Source organism: Phocoena phocoena, chromosome 9 (assembly GCF_963924675.1).
Source record: "Phocoena phocoena chromosome 9, mPhoPho1.1, whole genome shotgun sequence".
Taxonomy (NCBI): domain Eukaryota; kingdom Metazoa; phylum Chordata; class Mammalia; order Artiodactyla; family Phocoenidae; genus Phocoena; species Phocoena phocoena.
The window spans coordinates 94,530,958-94,544,559 of record NC_089227.1 but is presented as its reverse complement, the minus strand read 5'-3'; the positions used below and the strand labels follow the sequence as shown (position 1 = coordinate 94,544,559).

The 13,602-nt window shown below is 50.6% G+C and overlaps 1 protein-coding gene across 1 annotated transcript in view; it reads right to left on the bottom strand.

Annotated features, from left to right (window-relative positions):
• The window catches only part of CLCN1 (chloride voltage-gated channel 1), a 31,154-nt gene that overhangs the window by 15,962 nt on the left and 1,590 nt on the right, over positions 1-13,602 (bottom strand). Inside the window, exons 2-12 of the mRNA XM_065883672.1 lie at positions 11,938-12,058; positions 11,415-11,546; positions 10,692-10,820; positions 10,313-10,446; positions 9,057-9,134; positions 7,931-8,009; positions 1,681-1,806; positions 1,266-1,350; positions 941-1,042; positions 525-609; positions 101-250 (exon numbers count right to left, since the gene is read on the bottom strand). Coding sequence (XP_065739744.1) covers positions 101-250; positions 525-609; positions 941-1,042; positions 1,266-1,350; positions 1,681-1,806; positions 7,931-8,009; positions 9,057-9,134; positions 10,313-10,446; positions 10,692-10,820; positions 11,415-11,546; positions 11,938-12,058 — 1,221 coding nt within the window. The remainder of the gene's footprint in view (positions 1-100; positions 251-524; positions 610-940; positions 1,043-1,265; positions 1,351-1,680; positions 1,807-7,930; positions 8,010-9,056; positions 9,135-10,312; positions 10,447-10,691; positions 10,821-11,414; positions 11,547-11,937; positions 12,059-13,602) is intronic.

The following is a 13,602-nucleotide window of genomic DNA, read 5'->3' as shown; positions in this document are numbered from 1 at the left end:
CGAAGATCAAATGAAGTTTTACCGTTCCCTACCCTATGCATACCCTGGTTCCCAGGTTGAAAACAGAAGCCCAGGGAGCCAGGAATGTAGGGAGAGGTACCTTCATGATGAAGAAGAGGGTGATGATGATGACGACATTGACTTTTGGGTGGATCCACACAGCTGACTGGCCCAGGCTTTCAGGGTCCCCTACATGCTTTACCCACGTGTTGTTGTCAAACAGGGTACTGATGGCTTCGCGAGGCATCAACTGTGAGAGGAGGAAGCAAAAGGGAGCGGTTCTCCAGGGATGTTCGGTACTTCCGTTTTTTTAAGAGAACCAATTCCCCAGTTTCATTTTTCACGGGACCCTTTTGCTTTTTTCTCAGGGAGAGAGTCTATCCTTGGGCAAAAGCACATATGCTCAGAAGCCTGAGGGACACCTGTGCTCTTTCCTCTTTTCCATGTGGCCCCATCCTGGCTTTGTCCCAGTCATGTGCTCAGTGACCTGACTCCCACCCTCAGAGGTCACCCTTGGAGCTGACCTCTCCAGCCATGAATTGTCCCATTCCTGGTGGGAAGGTGAAGGAGGCGATGACAAAGGTAACAATTCCAGGATAGAGCAGGCGGCTGAAAAAGAAACAGTTAATCCTCACCCTAATTTAGCCAGGCCACCGTGGACAACTCTCTGGACTCTGGTAAGCCAAAGTTTTACTGTAGTCTACTACAGTAAAACTGGAGTCTACTGTAGTCTCAGGCCATTAGACAGAGAATTCTCTCCACCAACAAGCAGTCTTTAAAGGGGAAACTACACCATTCATCCCTGTACAGTATCAGGGCTTCTATATTTTATCACAAGCCACCTAAAGGCATCTAACGCCTTCCACAAAGATTAAAAGGGAGGAACTCTTGGAGAAACCACAAGGTAAACAGGCAGGGCAGAAGACGGGCGGTGACTCACTGCTTAGCCAGAAACCGGCTGAGGGCCTTGTGCTTTCGGACACCGAGCATGACTTGGCGATGCAGGTACACAAATACAGCTCCCAGGAAACCACAGCAAATCCTGAGGGTGTAAGTTATGCAGAAGTGATACCGTCATCCCTCGGACCTGGCTACCGCAGGGAAACAAATACCAGGCACACACCTTCCCTTTCTACCCACCTCCCCCCAACAATTTACACTTCACCCACACCAACCCCACCTTCCCAACTTGGGTCCCTTCCAGTGCAAAGCCACGCCCCAGCCCTGGTTCCCCACTGTCCTCCAGAGCAGACAAACCCACTGACCCGATGGCTGCAAAGGCTGGGAGTTCCTGCAGGTCAAAGGGGAAATCCATTCGGAAATTGGTTCTGAAGAGAGCTGTGATGGTGACTATAGGATGGAAAGGCCAAGGATTATGGTGGGAGCATCACAGAAACGCACCGAGAAGGAACCAGGGTCATAGGTTTTAAGGATTAAAGCTTCCTCCCATCCCAATGTCTCCTCTTCTATTTGATTTCCTTTTTCTAACACTCCTGGCTGAGACACTCTCCCCTATTCCATGACCTGTATCCTTGCCCTATATATACCCTTGGGCCTTGGTCTCACTTCTCAGATGATGCCATCCACTCTTTTTCTGCACTGCCCCACAGAACTTCCCTCCACGCCCCATTACCAGCCTCCCTATTTCACACCGCCTCCACCCCAGGGCTCCCCTGTTACCAGCATCCTTGTTGAACACGGCTAGCACTCGGAAAACAAAGGCGCTGAACGTGGCTGCAAAGAATCCTCGCCAGTAGTTCCTCACGGCAAAGTAGGTAGAGGTGACCTCAATGCTAAACAGCACTCCTGTAGGGGCCAGGAAGTAGGGTCAGGTGCAGACAAAAGTGTGAGGCTCTCTCCCACACTCCCACCCCGTGGACCCAAGGAGCTTTTGCTGAAACTTCAATCACAGGGGGAGCAGAACTGGGAAGTGATGATCTCTTAGAGTGTGCCATGCTCAAAACCATATACCTGCTCAGGCTAGCAGTTTTTTGCAGGCCAGGGATGTGGTTCAACAAGATACAGAGAGGATGGGAAATGAGGGGGTTTAACCCACAAAACCTGAGGGTCAGGTGGTCGTGCCCTTTCCATCCCTTAGAAAGCAAGGTTGGGTGAGATTCACAGTTGTCTGGTATCCACAGGGATTTGAAAAATTTCTGCAAGAAAAGTTACAGAAGAGAAAGCTTCCAGAGCAGGTGCTCACTGGAGTACCAAGCAGAGCTCAAGATTTACAGGGACTCTCCTTAACACCCCCCTCAATCTCTCCTCCCTTCTCCCATGCACCACGTACCATGCAACTGTTAGGGAAGAAATAAGAAAAACGAATAGGAAAGGGCTTTGTGAGAGCTGACAATACTCGATATTGCAAGAAAGGAAAGAGGATTCATCCACATTTTTTTAAAAAATTAATATTAAAAACCTGACTGAAAAGGACCAAATCCAGGGCTAAAACAAAGAGGCCAGAAGAAGCTATAAACAATTATGCTTAAGAAAGGTGGGTGATGATCCCTGGTCAGGGAAGTAGATCCCACGTGCGTGCCGCAACTAAGAGTTCGCGGGCCGCAACTAGGACCTGATGCAACCAAATGAATAAATATTTTTTTTTTAAAAAAAGAAAGGTGGGTGAGGTAGAAGGAAACCTAATTAAGAGTCCTAAGTTGTACTGTTTCTGAGAGTAGTTGCTGGAACACAAATGAGAAGGTAAACAGATAGAAAAATAGCAAGAGTTGGTAGAGACAAAGTAAGGAAGCTAATAAGGGTATAAAAGATAGACTTAAAACATGCAAAGAGGACTTCCCTGGTGGCACAGTGGTTGGGAGTCCGCCTGCCAATGCAGGGGACACAGGTTCGAGCCCTGGTCCGGGAAGATCCCACATGCCATGAAGCAACTGAGCCTGTGCGCCACAACTACTGAGCCTGCGCTCTAGAGCCCGTGAGCCACAACTACTGAAGCCCACGTGCCTAGAGCCCATGCTCCGCAACAAGAGAAGCCACCGCAATGAGAAACCCGCGCACTGCAATGAAGAGTACCCGCTGCTCGCCGCAACTAGAGAAAGCCCGCGTGCAGCAACGAAGACACAAAGCAGCCAAAAATAAATAAAGGAAAAAAAAGATGCAAAGAAAATAGTCTTTAAACATACCAAGAATCAGGGAATAGACTGTGATTAGATGCAAAGAAAAAACTTACAAGAGAATTACCTAACACCTGGCTAAGCCTCATTTTTATCGGAAATGAAGAAGGAAAACAAGGAAATGCAGCCCATAATTAGATGAATGGAGAAGAGGCCCAGACCTAGGAAAATCCCGTGAACTAGATAAGGTTCGTCTCCCCTTGCTCTCTGCGAGAACGGCTGCTGGCCAGCCCAAGACCCCCAGCCCTCTCCTCCGTAGGTGACAGTCAGAGATGATAGGAAGTCATTTATGCCAAGGGAGTGTGGTTACTTCCTCGTGGAGGAGCTGCTGCATTTGGACAGGGGATTCCTCATGGTTAGCTCAATGGCGCCTTCTCTGGGGAGGTATCCCCGATCCCCCTCCGCAGGTAAAAACAGTCCTTCCCTTCCCTTGTTCTCTCGGAATTCTGGACTATCAGAGCACTTAGCACTTTCAGGTATAGTTATTTATTTACATCTCTGAGTTCCCCCAGGATTGAAAGTTCCTTGGAACCCAACACCTAACACAGTGCCTGGTACATAATCAGGGCTCGAGGCCTGTTCTATGGATGCACAGAAAGGAGAGGGGAGAGGGGGACGGGGAAGGAAGAAAGAGAGCAGAAGAGAACAGATGGGGGGCATTTCAGAAAGCAGGGAATCTGAGGGACAGAGCTTTGCTAACCACCTCTTGCTCTTGCTCCCCAAATCTTATCCGGTAAGGCAGCTGTTTCCTTGGCCTAAAAGGATTTGACACAGTGGGGAGTCAGGTAGAGCAAGTCTCTCCTTTTCTTTTCTTTTTTTTTTTTTTTTTTTTGTGGTACACGGGCCTCTCACTGCTGTGGCCTCTCCCGTTGTGGAGCACAGGCTCCGGACGCGCAGGCTCAGCGGCCATGGCTCACGGGCCCAGCCGCTCCGCGGCACGTGGGATCTTCCCGGACCGGGGCATGAACTCGTGTCCCCTGCATCGGCAGGCGGACTCCCAACCACTGCGCCACCAGGAAAGCCCCTCTCCTTTTCTTTACCAGTAACAAAACCAAAGTCGGCTTTGATTTGTCGGATGTAAACTATCCAACTCATGAATGGATTACGACCAGTTTTTGAAATCCTAGGCTAGATTTTCTTTCCTGCGATGTGGTTCTGGGACACCTTCTCTAACAGTCTGTCACTGTGTACTTCGGAACGAGAGCTCATTTTCATATTCGCCTGAGCCAGACAGAAAACGTGCTGCTAAGAGGAAACAAAGCATTAAAAACACAAACAGCATTTGGAAACTCTCTAGTCTCCTAGGTTCCATAATATTGCTCTCTTTCCCACCCTGAAGGCTCCTCTCTGCCTTCTCCCTGGCGCCTTTGCCTCTGCCCAGCCAGCGCCTTGTCCTTGGTCTCCAACAATTGCTACTCATAGACACACTTTCTCAATTTCATTCATGCCCATGGCTTCAACTACCACCTCCATGCTAACCTACTGGTTAACAAAGCAATGCTTTCAGCTCAGTTCCTGAATTTCAGACTCACCAAGCCAGCTGCCTGTTTGGTATCACTTGGAGACGCCACAGGAACTTCAAATGCAAGGTATTCAAAGTGAAATGTATCAGCTCCCCCAGACCTGTTTCACTTCCTATATTCCCTATCTTTTTTTTTTGCGGTACGCGGGCCTCTTGCTGTTGTGGCCTCTCCCGTTGCGGAGCACAGGCTCCGGACGCGCAGGCTCAGCGGCCATGGCTCACGCACCCAGCCGCTCCGCGGCACGTGGGATCTTCCCAAACCGGGGCTCGAACCCGTGTCCCCTGCATCGGCAGGCGGACTCTCAACCACTGCGGCACCAGGGAAGCCCCCTATATTCTCTATCTTGCTTGCAGCATCACTAACCACGCCATTTCCCTCGTTGTAAAATTGGAAATTAGCGTAGATTCCTCCTCCTTTCTTACCTTTCACATCCTCACATAAATCAGCCACCAGGTCCCATCGATTTTATTTTCTATCACCTATATATATCATTCTGTTCTCTATCTCTTCTGCCTCTGCCCAGTTCGGTCTCTCATTATCTAGCACCAGGACTATGACAATAGTCTTCTTGTTAATCTTGGATAAATCCTGTTAATCCACAGGCCAGTTCTATCCTGCACAGATCTGCCAGAGTTGGCCATGTCACTTCCTTATTTGAAATTCTTCCATGGCTCCCCTTCACCTGTGACAGCGTTCCCCAAAGTCAGGTCCATGAGATACTATGAGTTCCATAAGAAGGTCCTTGCAAAAAGAATTCTGTGGGAAATGCTATACTTGGGATATTCACAATACATGTCAGCATATCAAACGTTCTGATAACTCTTCCAGTTTAAAAAACTACCTTTTGGGCTTCCCTGGTGGCGCAGTGGTTGGGAGTCCGCCTGCCGATGCAGGGGGTGCAGGTTCATTTCCCGGTCCAGGAAGATCCCACATGCCGCGGAGCGGCTGGGCCCGTGAGCCATGGCCGCTGAGCCTGTGCGTCCGGAGCCTGTGCTCCGCAACGGGAGAGGCCACAACAATGAGAGGCCCGCGTACCACAAAAACAAAAAAACTACCTTTTGAACCCAGTATTTTTCAACTTATCTTATCTTGGAACACTGTTTATGGGTTATGTCTGTTAACACCATGAACTGTGTTCCATAAAACACATTCGGGCTAATTCTAGCCTAGAGAATGAAATTGACATTCTTGTGCATTTCCTAGGAGGACCTTCATGATTCAGCCCCCAGGTACCTATCCAGACTCATTTCCTGTCATTCCTTCCCCTGTATCCTCTAGAAATGCACATATATGTTAATTTTAGTCCCTTACATCTTGACTTTGCAATGCTGTCTCCTCTCTCTCCAGAATATCTTCCTTGCACTTTGCCCAGGCTGCCACTGGGATGCTTCTTGAGTGAACTGTGATGGTCTGCTTGCCTTCCTGTCTACCCTTTCAGCCGTGGGTACCTGAGAGCACAGGAACCAGCACAGCGCCCAGAGGGCTCACGGCAGAGGGCACATATGGAAGCAAAAACATATTTGCCATTTTAGCCAAACACTGAAGTAAATTTCTTTCATCGGTGTAAGGAATTAAGAGTTGACCATATAGTGAGTAATCTAATACTAATTTTTTTTATTTTAGAATTAGTCTATGTTCGTAAAATAAAGGCAATCAAGTAATGTTATCTGCAAATTCATTTAATATTTGCCACTTATTACAAACATCCTGAAAACAGCATTTTGACTTTTCAATGCTTAACGTTTTCTCAAGAGCCATGTTTTATCTGTAACTTTTCTATTTGCCTCTCCCGTTCTCTACACGGGATCATGAAGAACCTTCCTCATTCACCCCAGAAATTCCAGTTTTATGCAAAAAATTCATATTCTCTTCACTTTAAAAGAATCTGATTGGAAACCAAAAAAAATGCTACCTTTCTAAAAATGTTCTTCAGACCTTCTGGATTTGTAAGACAAAAGACCAAATAAAGGTGAAAGCGGGTATAAATGCAAGTGTGAACATTTAATGTGTGCAGAAATTCAAACACACGACCCTTCACTGGCTGGTGACTATGACTTTAATGACAAGAGCTGACAACAAAAGTGCAAACAGGATGCCAGCTGACGTGTTCGCTGACACTGGTGCAGTGTCAGTTCAAGTGAGCATGGTACATTTTCATTAACTGTAAACGTTTATCCATATATCGTTCCTGAGCCAAGTCATCTTAGTTTCCTGAAGACTCCTCTATGCAAGGGCTGATTACATGTTCATAATTGAAAGACACCTCTAACAGCTGGTGCGTTTAAGAAGCATATGCCTTTCCTGCAGTTTTGCTTCTCAGATTGTCAACATGGTGTCTTTTTTATCACCAATGAATCCAATGAATGATCTTTATAATCCTTGCTCTGTTAATCTGGTTATAACTGTTATCAATGAGTAAATAAACACATACAACAGCTTTCTCTGACCATGCCCACTTGTTAGTTATTCAGGACAAGGAAAATAATCTGAAAGGTTACCCCATGTCGAACATTAGTAGAAAGAGCTAAACTCAATCTTAAATTGCTGGCAAGGAAAAACGACACTTTAACTTGCATCTGTAGTCCTCATTTAAAGCTGATTATTGGGACTTCCCTGGCGGTCCAGTGGTTAAGACTCCACGCTCCCAATGAAGGGGCCACAGGTTTGATCCCTGGTCGGGTGACTAAGATCCCGCATGCCCCAAAGTGCGGCCAAAGAATAAAAATAAAGCTGACCATTAATCTAAATAAGGCCCACCTAAACTTCTGTGTCCTTAACAACATACAACCAAAGGTAAGTCTTCCCTTGGAGAAGAAAATACACAGAGATGTCAATTATACTTCAATTAAAAACAACGACAAAAATGAATTATTCAAGAGCAAAAAACCAAGAGGAACATCCTTAGAAGTCCCCTGTTAGAAGATGTAATAAGTGAAAGGCAAAAATATCCAACAATACGAAGGGTTTTAATATAAGTACGGGACCCATAAAGGCCGCCTCGGTTTTCCTTTCTGGCTCTACCACTTATTAACAGGATGACTGGCTCAAGTCACTAACTCTCTCTCTCTTCTTTAATGTAGATCTCATCCAGCTTTGGGCAGAAAGGGATGTAAAGTCCTTAGAACACTGCCCACGCATAGTAAATGCTCACTAAAAGCTATTCTTGCTTTACTCTTGTTTTCACTGCTCATAACAGAACTTGGGGATGCTGACAAAAACTGTTTTGGGATTAAGACCAGGCAAGTGGACAGACGTAGGCGGGGGTAAATCACTTGCCTCCAAGCGGTGTCCCAAAGCAACAGCCGACTCCTACTGCACAGCCCACGGTCAGCATGTCAGTGTAATAGTATGGCTGCTACTAGGGGAGACACAGACAAAGAGCCAGATGGGAAGGATGGGCAGGGGGGCAGAAGAGGAAAGGACAACAGGCAAGGGTGGGGAATAAGAAGGAGCGGCTTAAGTCACAGGGAATCACAGTGGCCCCGTCTCCCCCCTGCGATCCCAGGCCAAGAGAAACTCAGTTAGTTTGGCAAACTGGAAGTGATCTCCTAGCACAAGGTCAAACATAGAAAATGAAATAAATGTTAGGCAAATATATGGAAGGAAGGTCAGCCAATCAATGGTCACCAGAGAGGGGCTGGAGATGGGGACAATCACGGCAAGAAGTGTCAATAGCAAGAGAGACAGGAAAGGACTTCAGACAAACAGCACCAATAAAGCCGGCAAGAAATAGCCACCAGCCTCAAAAGAACAGACAGCTCTCTGGTAAAAAAAAAAAAAAAAAAAAGAAAAAAGCGCAAGTGCCTGGAGTCCAGGGCCTGTGATCCAGGGTCACACCCTGAAGGCCCACCCACCAGTCCCTTCCGCGAGCACCCCTCTCCACCCCAAAGCTTGTGGCAACCGCTCCAACCCCTCGGGCCACCGGGGTAGGGAGGAAGTGGGACTTGCCTCCGACAGGGGCTGCAAAGCAGCATCCCACGCCCACCGCGCAGGCCGACACCAGGAGATCAAGCTGCCCAGGCACAGTCTGCAACAGAGAAGCTCGCGGACAGGGCGGGGGAGCGCTGGGGCGGGGGAGAGCGCACGAGACGGGGTGGAGGGGCAGAAACAACAAAGGGACGGGGCGGCACCGGAGGGGAACTGACACCCGGGCGGCTGAGGAGCGGACCACGTGCCAAACCCCGATGCGGGGGGAGGGATCGGGGTGGGGGTGGGGGGCGTCAAGGAACGGGCACAGGCTAAACAGCGGCATCGCGTGGTTGCAGTAGGCGGGTGGCGCCACGTGTGTGGGGACGAGGGAGCGTGGGTTAGCGCAGTGCCCGGCTCAGCATCACGGCCAAGGCAGCCCTGCCCCACCCGCCAGCGCGCACAGCCCCAGCTCCTTTTGCCTTCTCAGCCTTACCTCGTACACCCCACAGAGCACGGACATGAACTTGCTGAGGACAGCGGCGCAGATGCTGGCAATGTGGACAAAAGGGCCCTGGGAGAGAGGAGAGGGACGAGGGGTCAGGGGCAGGGGGCCGGATGGGGGGCTTGGCGGCATTCTTGGACAGACATTGGTTGCTCCAGGCACTGTACCAGGGGCTGGAAATACAGACGTGAGCAAGATAGAGGTTCTGCCTTCGCAGAGCTTCATCCCAGGGAGGAAGGGGGGTGATACGCCAGCATATTATCATTTCAGAAAATGTCCCCCGCTCGCCACGAGAGAAAGCCCCCGCTCAGCAACGAAGACCCAACGCAGCCATAAATACATACATACGTACATTTGTTTCAAAAAAAAGGGAGAAAAAGGAAATGCTAGGAGCTAAGAAGAAATTGAGGGAGGGTCAGAGGAGAGAGAGAGAGACAGGAAAGCTGAGGGTGGGATGGGGAAGGTCACAACTGAGTAAGGCCTTGGTGGAAATGAGGCGTGAGCCGCATGGGCATCGGGAAGGAGAATGTTCCAGGCTGAGGGGACAGCAAGTGCAGGAGCCCCACGAGGGGGGCAGGCTCGCGCAGTTGAGTGGCAGGAAGTGCCTGTCACTCAAGCTCGGGGGAGGAGGGGCAGCCTGATCTCCATAGCCCCCCTAGGCCCCAGGAATAAGTGTGGACCTCATTTGCAGAGGAATGGAAAGCCATTCGAAGTTCCTGACCAGAGGGCAGACATTCCTGATTCCATTTGGAAAAGATAACTCTGGCTGCAGGGGGGGGCGAGAAGGTACAGGAGCACAACCTTGAAAAAAAAACAGCCTCTTTTACGTCTCAGTTTTCACAGAATGTGTCTGGATTGTCTCTAAGGCAGTGGTTCTCAACTGGGGGAGATTTTGCCCCCAGGGGACCTTTGGCAATGTCTGGAGACATTCTGATTGTCACAACGGGGGTTGGGGGGGAGAAGACTGCTGCTGGCATGTAGGGGGTAGAGGCCAGGGAGGCTGCTAATCATTCTGCAATGTACGGGACGGCCCCCCAGAACCAAGAATCACTCAGCCCCAAATGCCCACTGTGCCCAGGATGCGAGATTCTGCTCTAAGGTGCTCCCAGCGCTGATGAGGACCTTCCCATGTATCTCTTCTCCAGAATCCCCATGGTCCACGGCTGTCCCTGGAGCTCCCTCTAGACTCCGTGCCGCCCTCTGCCTGAGGACCAGCCCAGCTCACCCCACAGTAACTGGAGTCCTACCTCTTTCCCCACAGGGATGCCACTGCCCAGCCCCGCAGTCAGGGCCACAACCTTGGCCACGAAGGCCTTGAGGGTGAGATATTCCTTCAGGACAACCCCGCGCAGTATCGTCTTCATTTCAGGGATTCCGGAGCCTAAAAGGGTTTTTAAAAAAACAATTGTGTGCAGGTTCAAGCTGGAGGTTAAAGGTAGACGGACATCCAGATAGTGGACATGGGGGTGGGGCGAGAGGTCTATGGGGGGAGGACAGTAGCAACGCGGCGAAAGGACTGTCAGGGGGGTGGGGGAGGGAGGGAGGGGAGCGCGAGGTCTACAGGCCAATGAGATTCTGCTGGATTATGTTGATGGCATGATGGGGTAGGATCTGGGAAGTTCTCACCGACAGCCTGGGGAGAGATGAGGTGGCAGAAGAGGGCACTGAAGAGGATGAGGATGAGTGGGAAGCTGACCCAGACCAGGAACTGCAGAGGCAGGTGGGGCTGCATCTGGTAGTAGGTCCACTTGTAGGCTGCAGAGACAGGCGTCTGGGCTTAGTCCTATGTGGATGGCATGTTGCTGCCATCCCACAATCACGGCATGGAACAGCGTGCTAGGAGCGTGCTCCCGCCATGGCTGTCCCGTTCGACCTCAGAAATGGCACTGCTGTCATTTGACACAGTGGGGGGTCTAAGCTGGGCATGAGACGTGACCCGTTCAAGTTCCCACCACTTGTAGGAGGTCAAGTGGGCGCCAGTGCAGAAAACCACACTCTGTGGGCGCTTCATTGGAGGCTGTGGCTCACCCAACCAGCCTGGTTGACCCGGCACTGAGGGGCTCCTGGGACTCCAGGTGTTTCCAGTTGCCTGAACTGAAAAGTCCTAGGAGAGCTAGGACAAATTGGTCACCCTGTGAGAGGGGTCCCCACAGCTTGGCTGGTAGCAGGTGGGAGGGGCAGAAAAAATGGATCTGGGTCTGGGTCTGGTCTCATCCTGGGCCAGAGCTACACCTGATCTCCTCTGTGTACCATCCTCCTCCCAAAGCCCCCCCAGCTTACCCTAGGTCGAAACTCTAGAACAACTGCAGTATGGGGAGGGCTGAGGGCAAAGGACCAGGTTAAACCTACCCTGAAGGGTTTTGGCACTGACATAATCCATGCACCAGCTAACCAGAGCCATAAGCAGCCCCAGAAGCAGCAGAAAGATCCAGTCTTCCCCTAATTTTCTTCTCATCACGAGTCCCAGACGGTGGATACAACCTAGGAAAAGAAAGAAAAGGGGAGCAGGTAACCAGTCGCTACTGTGTGTGTGTGGCTGAGGATGGGACGTGCAGGGCCCTCGGGGTCTTGTCTCTATGTCTCTGAGTTTCTTCTCACTGCTCTGCCCTTCAGAAGGCACCAAAGTCCAGTTCCCCATTGGCTACTTGATTCCTTTCTAAACCCTAGTTTCTTGGGGCTGCGTGGGAGGGATAGTAGGAAGGCAGAGTGAGAAGGACATGGGAGCCATGTCTTCTCCTTAATACCTGGAGGAGGGCTTTGGTGTGCGTGTGGGGATGGCGAGCCAGAAATATACAGCAGGTCTTCTGAGCTAGTGTCCTAATCCCTGTACGTCCTTGCATTGCACATTCCTTTATCCCCCGGTCCCCATCACCTTGACATTTAGAATAGTGATCCTCTTCCGTGTTGTCCATGGAAGCACTGGAGTCCATCGTCTCGGGCATCCCTGTGTCCTGCTCGTTGTCTGAGAACTGTGCTTTGTGATGGCCATAGATCTGGACAGAGGGAAATGGGAAAGGTCTGTCTTGTTGAAGAGTTAAAAGAAATAGAGGGAAGCATACAGATCCACAGATAAAACAAACAAACAGCTTTTTAAAATCCTGGGTGTTGGGCTTCCCTGGTGGCGCAGTGGTTGAGAGTCTGCCTGCTGATGCGGGGGACATGGGTTCGAGCCCCGGTCTGGGAAGATCCTACATGCCGCGGAGCTGCTGGGCCCATGAGCCATGGCCGCTGAGCCTGCGCGTCTGGAGCCTGTGCTCCGCAACGGGAGAGGCCAGAGCAGTGAGAGGCCCGCATACCGCAAAAAAATAAATAAATAAAAATAAAATAAAATAAAATCCTGGGTGTTGAGGGCCTCGGGCAGGGTCACTCTGTGGTCATCCATGCCCTCCCCGCCCCACTCTCCGTCTGCACTTTTCCCACTCCTCACCCTTGTCTATCCATCCACACCCTTGCACATCTGTAGTCATCTTGGTCAACAGCAGCCTTCATCAAGGGGACCAATTTCTACTCTGAAGTAGGGATACAAAAACTGTGCTAAGGGCTTCCCTGGTTGTGCAGCGGTTAAGAATCTGCCTGCCAGTGCAGGGGACACAGGTTCGAGCCCCGGTCCGGGAAGATCCCACATGCCGCGGAGCAGCTAAGCTCGTGAGCCACAACTACTGAGCCTGCGCTCTACAGCCCGCGAGCCACAGCTACTGAAGCCCGCGCGCCTAGAGCCCGTGCTCCACAACAAGAGAAGCCACCACAATGAGAAGCCGGCACCACAACGAAGAGTAGCCCCTACTTGCCACAACTGGAGAAAGCCCGTGCACAGCAATGAACACCCAATGTAGCCATAAATAAATACATACATCCATAAATGTATTAAAAAAAAAACCTGTGCTGATACGGGACATCTGCATCAATTACATGTTTTTGTGTCACTGCTTCCTCTGTCTCAGCCTCTCTCGTTTCCCCAGACCCCTCACACTGATGTGGACGGGGTGAGGAAAGACCAGCAGGTGACTCTTCGTTGCCCTTGGCCTTGGTGTGTCTAGCTTCAGTGAGGCCCCTCAGATGCCCTGCCAGGCTTAGACAAAGCCCATCCACCTCCCGTCCTGTGCTCAAATGCACAAACTGGACCCAGCCCGGATAAAGCAAGTCAGTCCACTTCCTCCTGAAGTAGAGCTTGCGTGTTTGGGGTGTGTGTGTGTGTGTGTGTGTGTACACGTGCAAGGTCTCTAACTGCCCCACCTCCACTGCACTAACTACGTCCTCTGGAGCCAGGGTCAGGCCAGGCCATGTTGCTGGTTCTGGGAGAGCCTGGGTGGAAGAGATCTGATTTCACAATACAAGAAGTAGAGTTTATGCCCGAGTCCTGGACAGGCACGCACTAATACCCTGCTCATGGCTCTTTCGTCTTCTGGGATGTGACTGAGAGAAGCCGTGTTTCCCTCTGTGCCCTACCTGGCCCCCGAGAGAAGACATTACCCACGGGGGGCCGGCACACTGGCTGCGTCAGCCCCCTTGGTTCCCAGGCTGGTGGAGACGAGAAGAG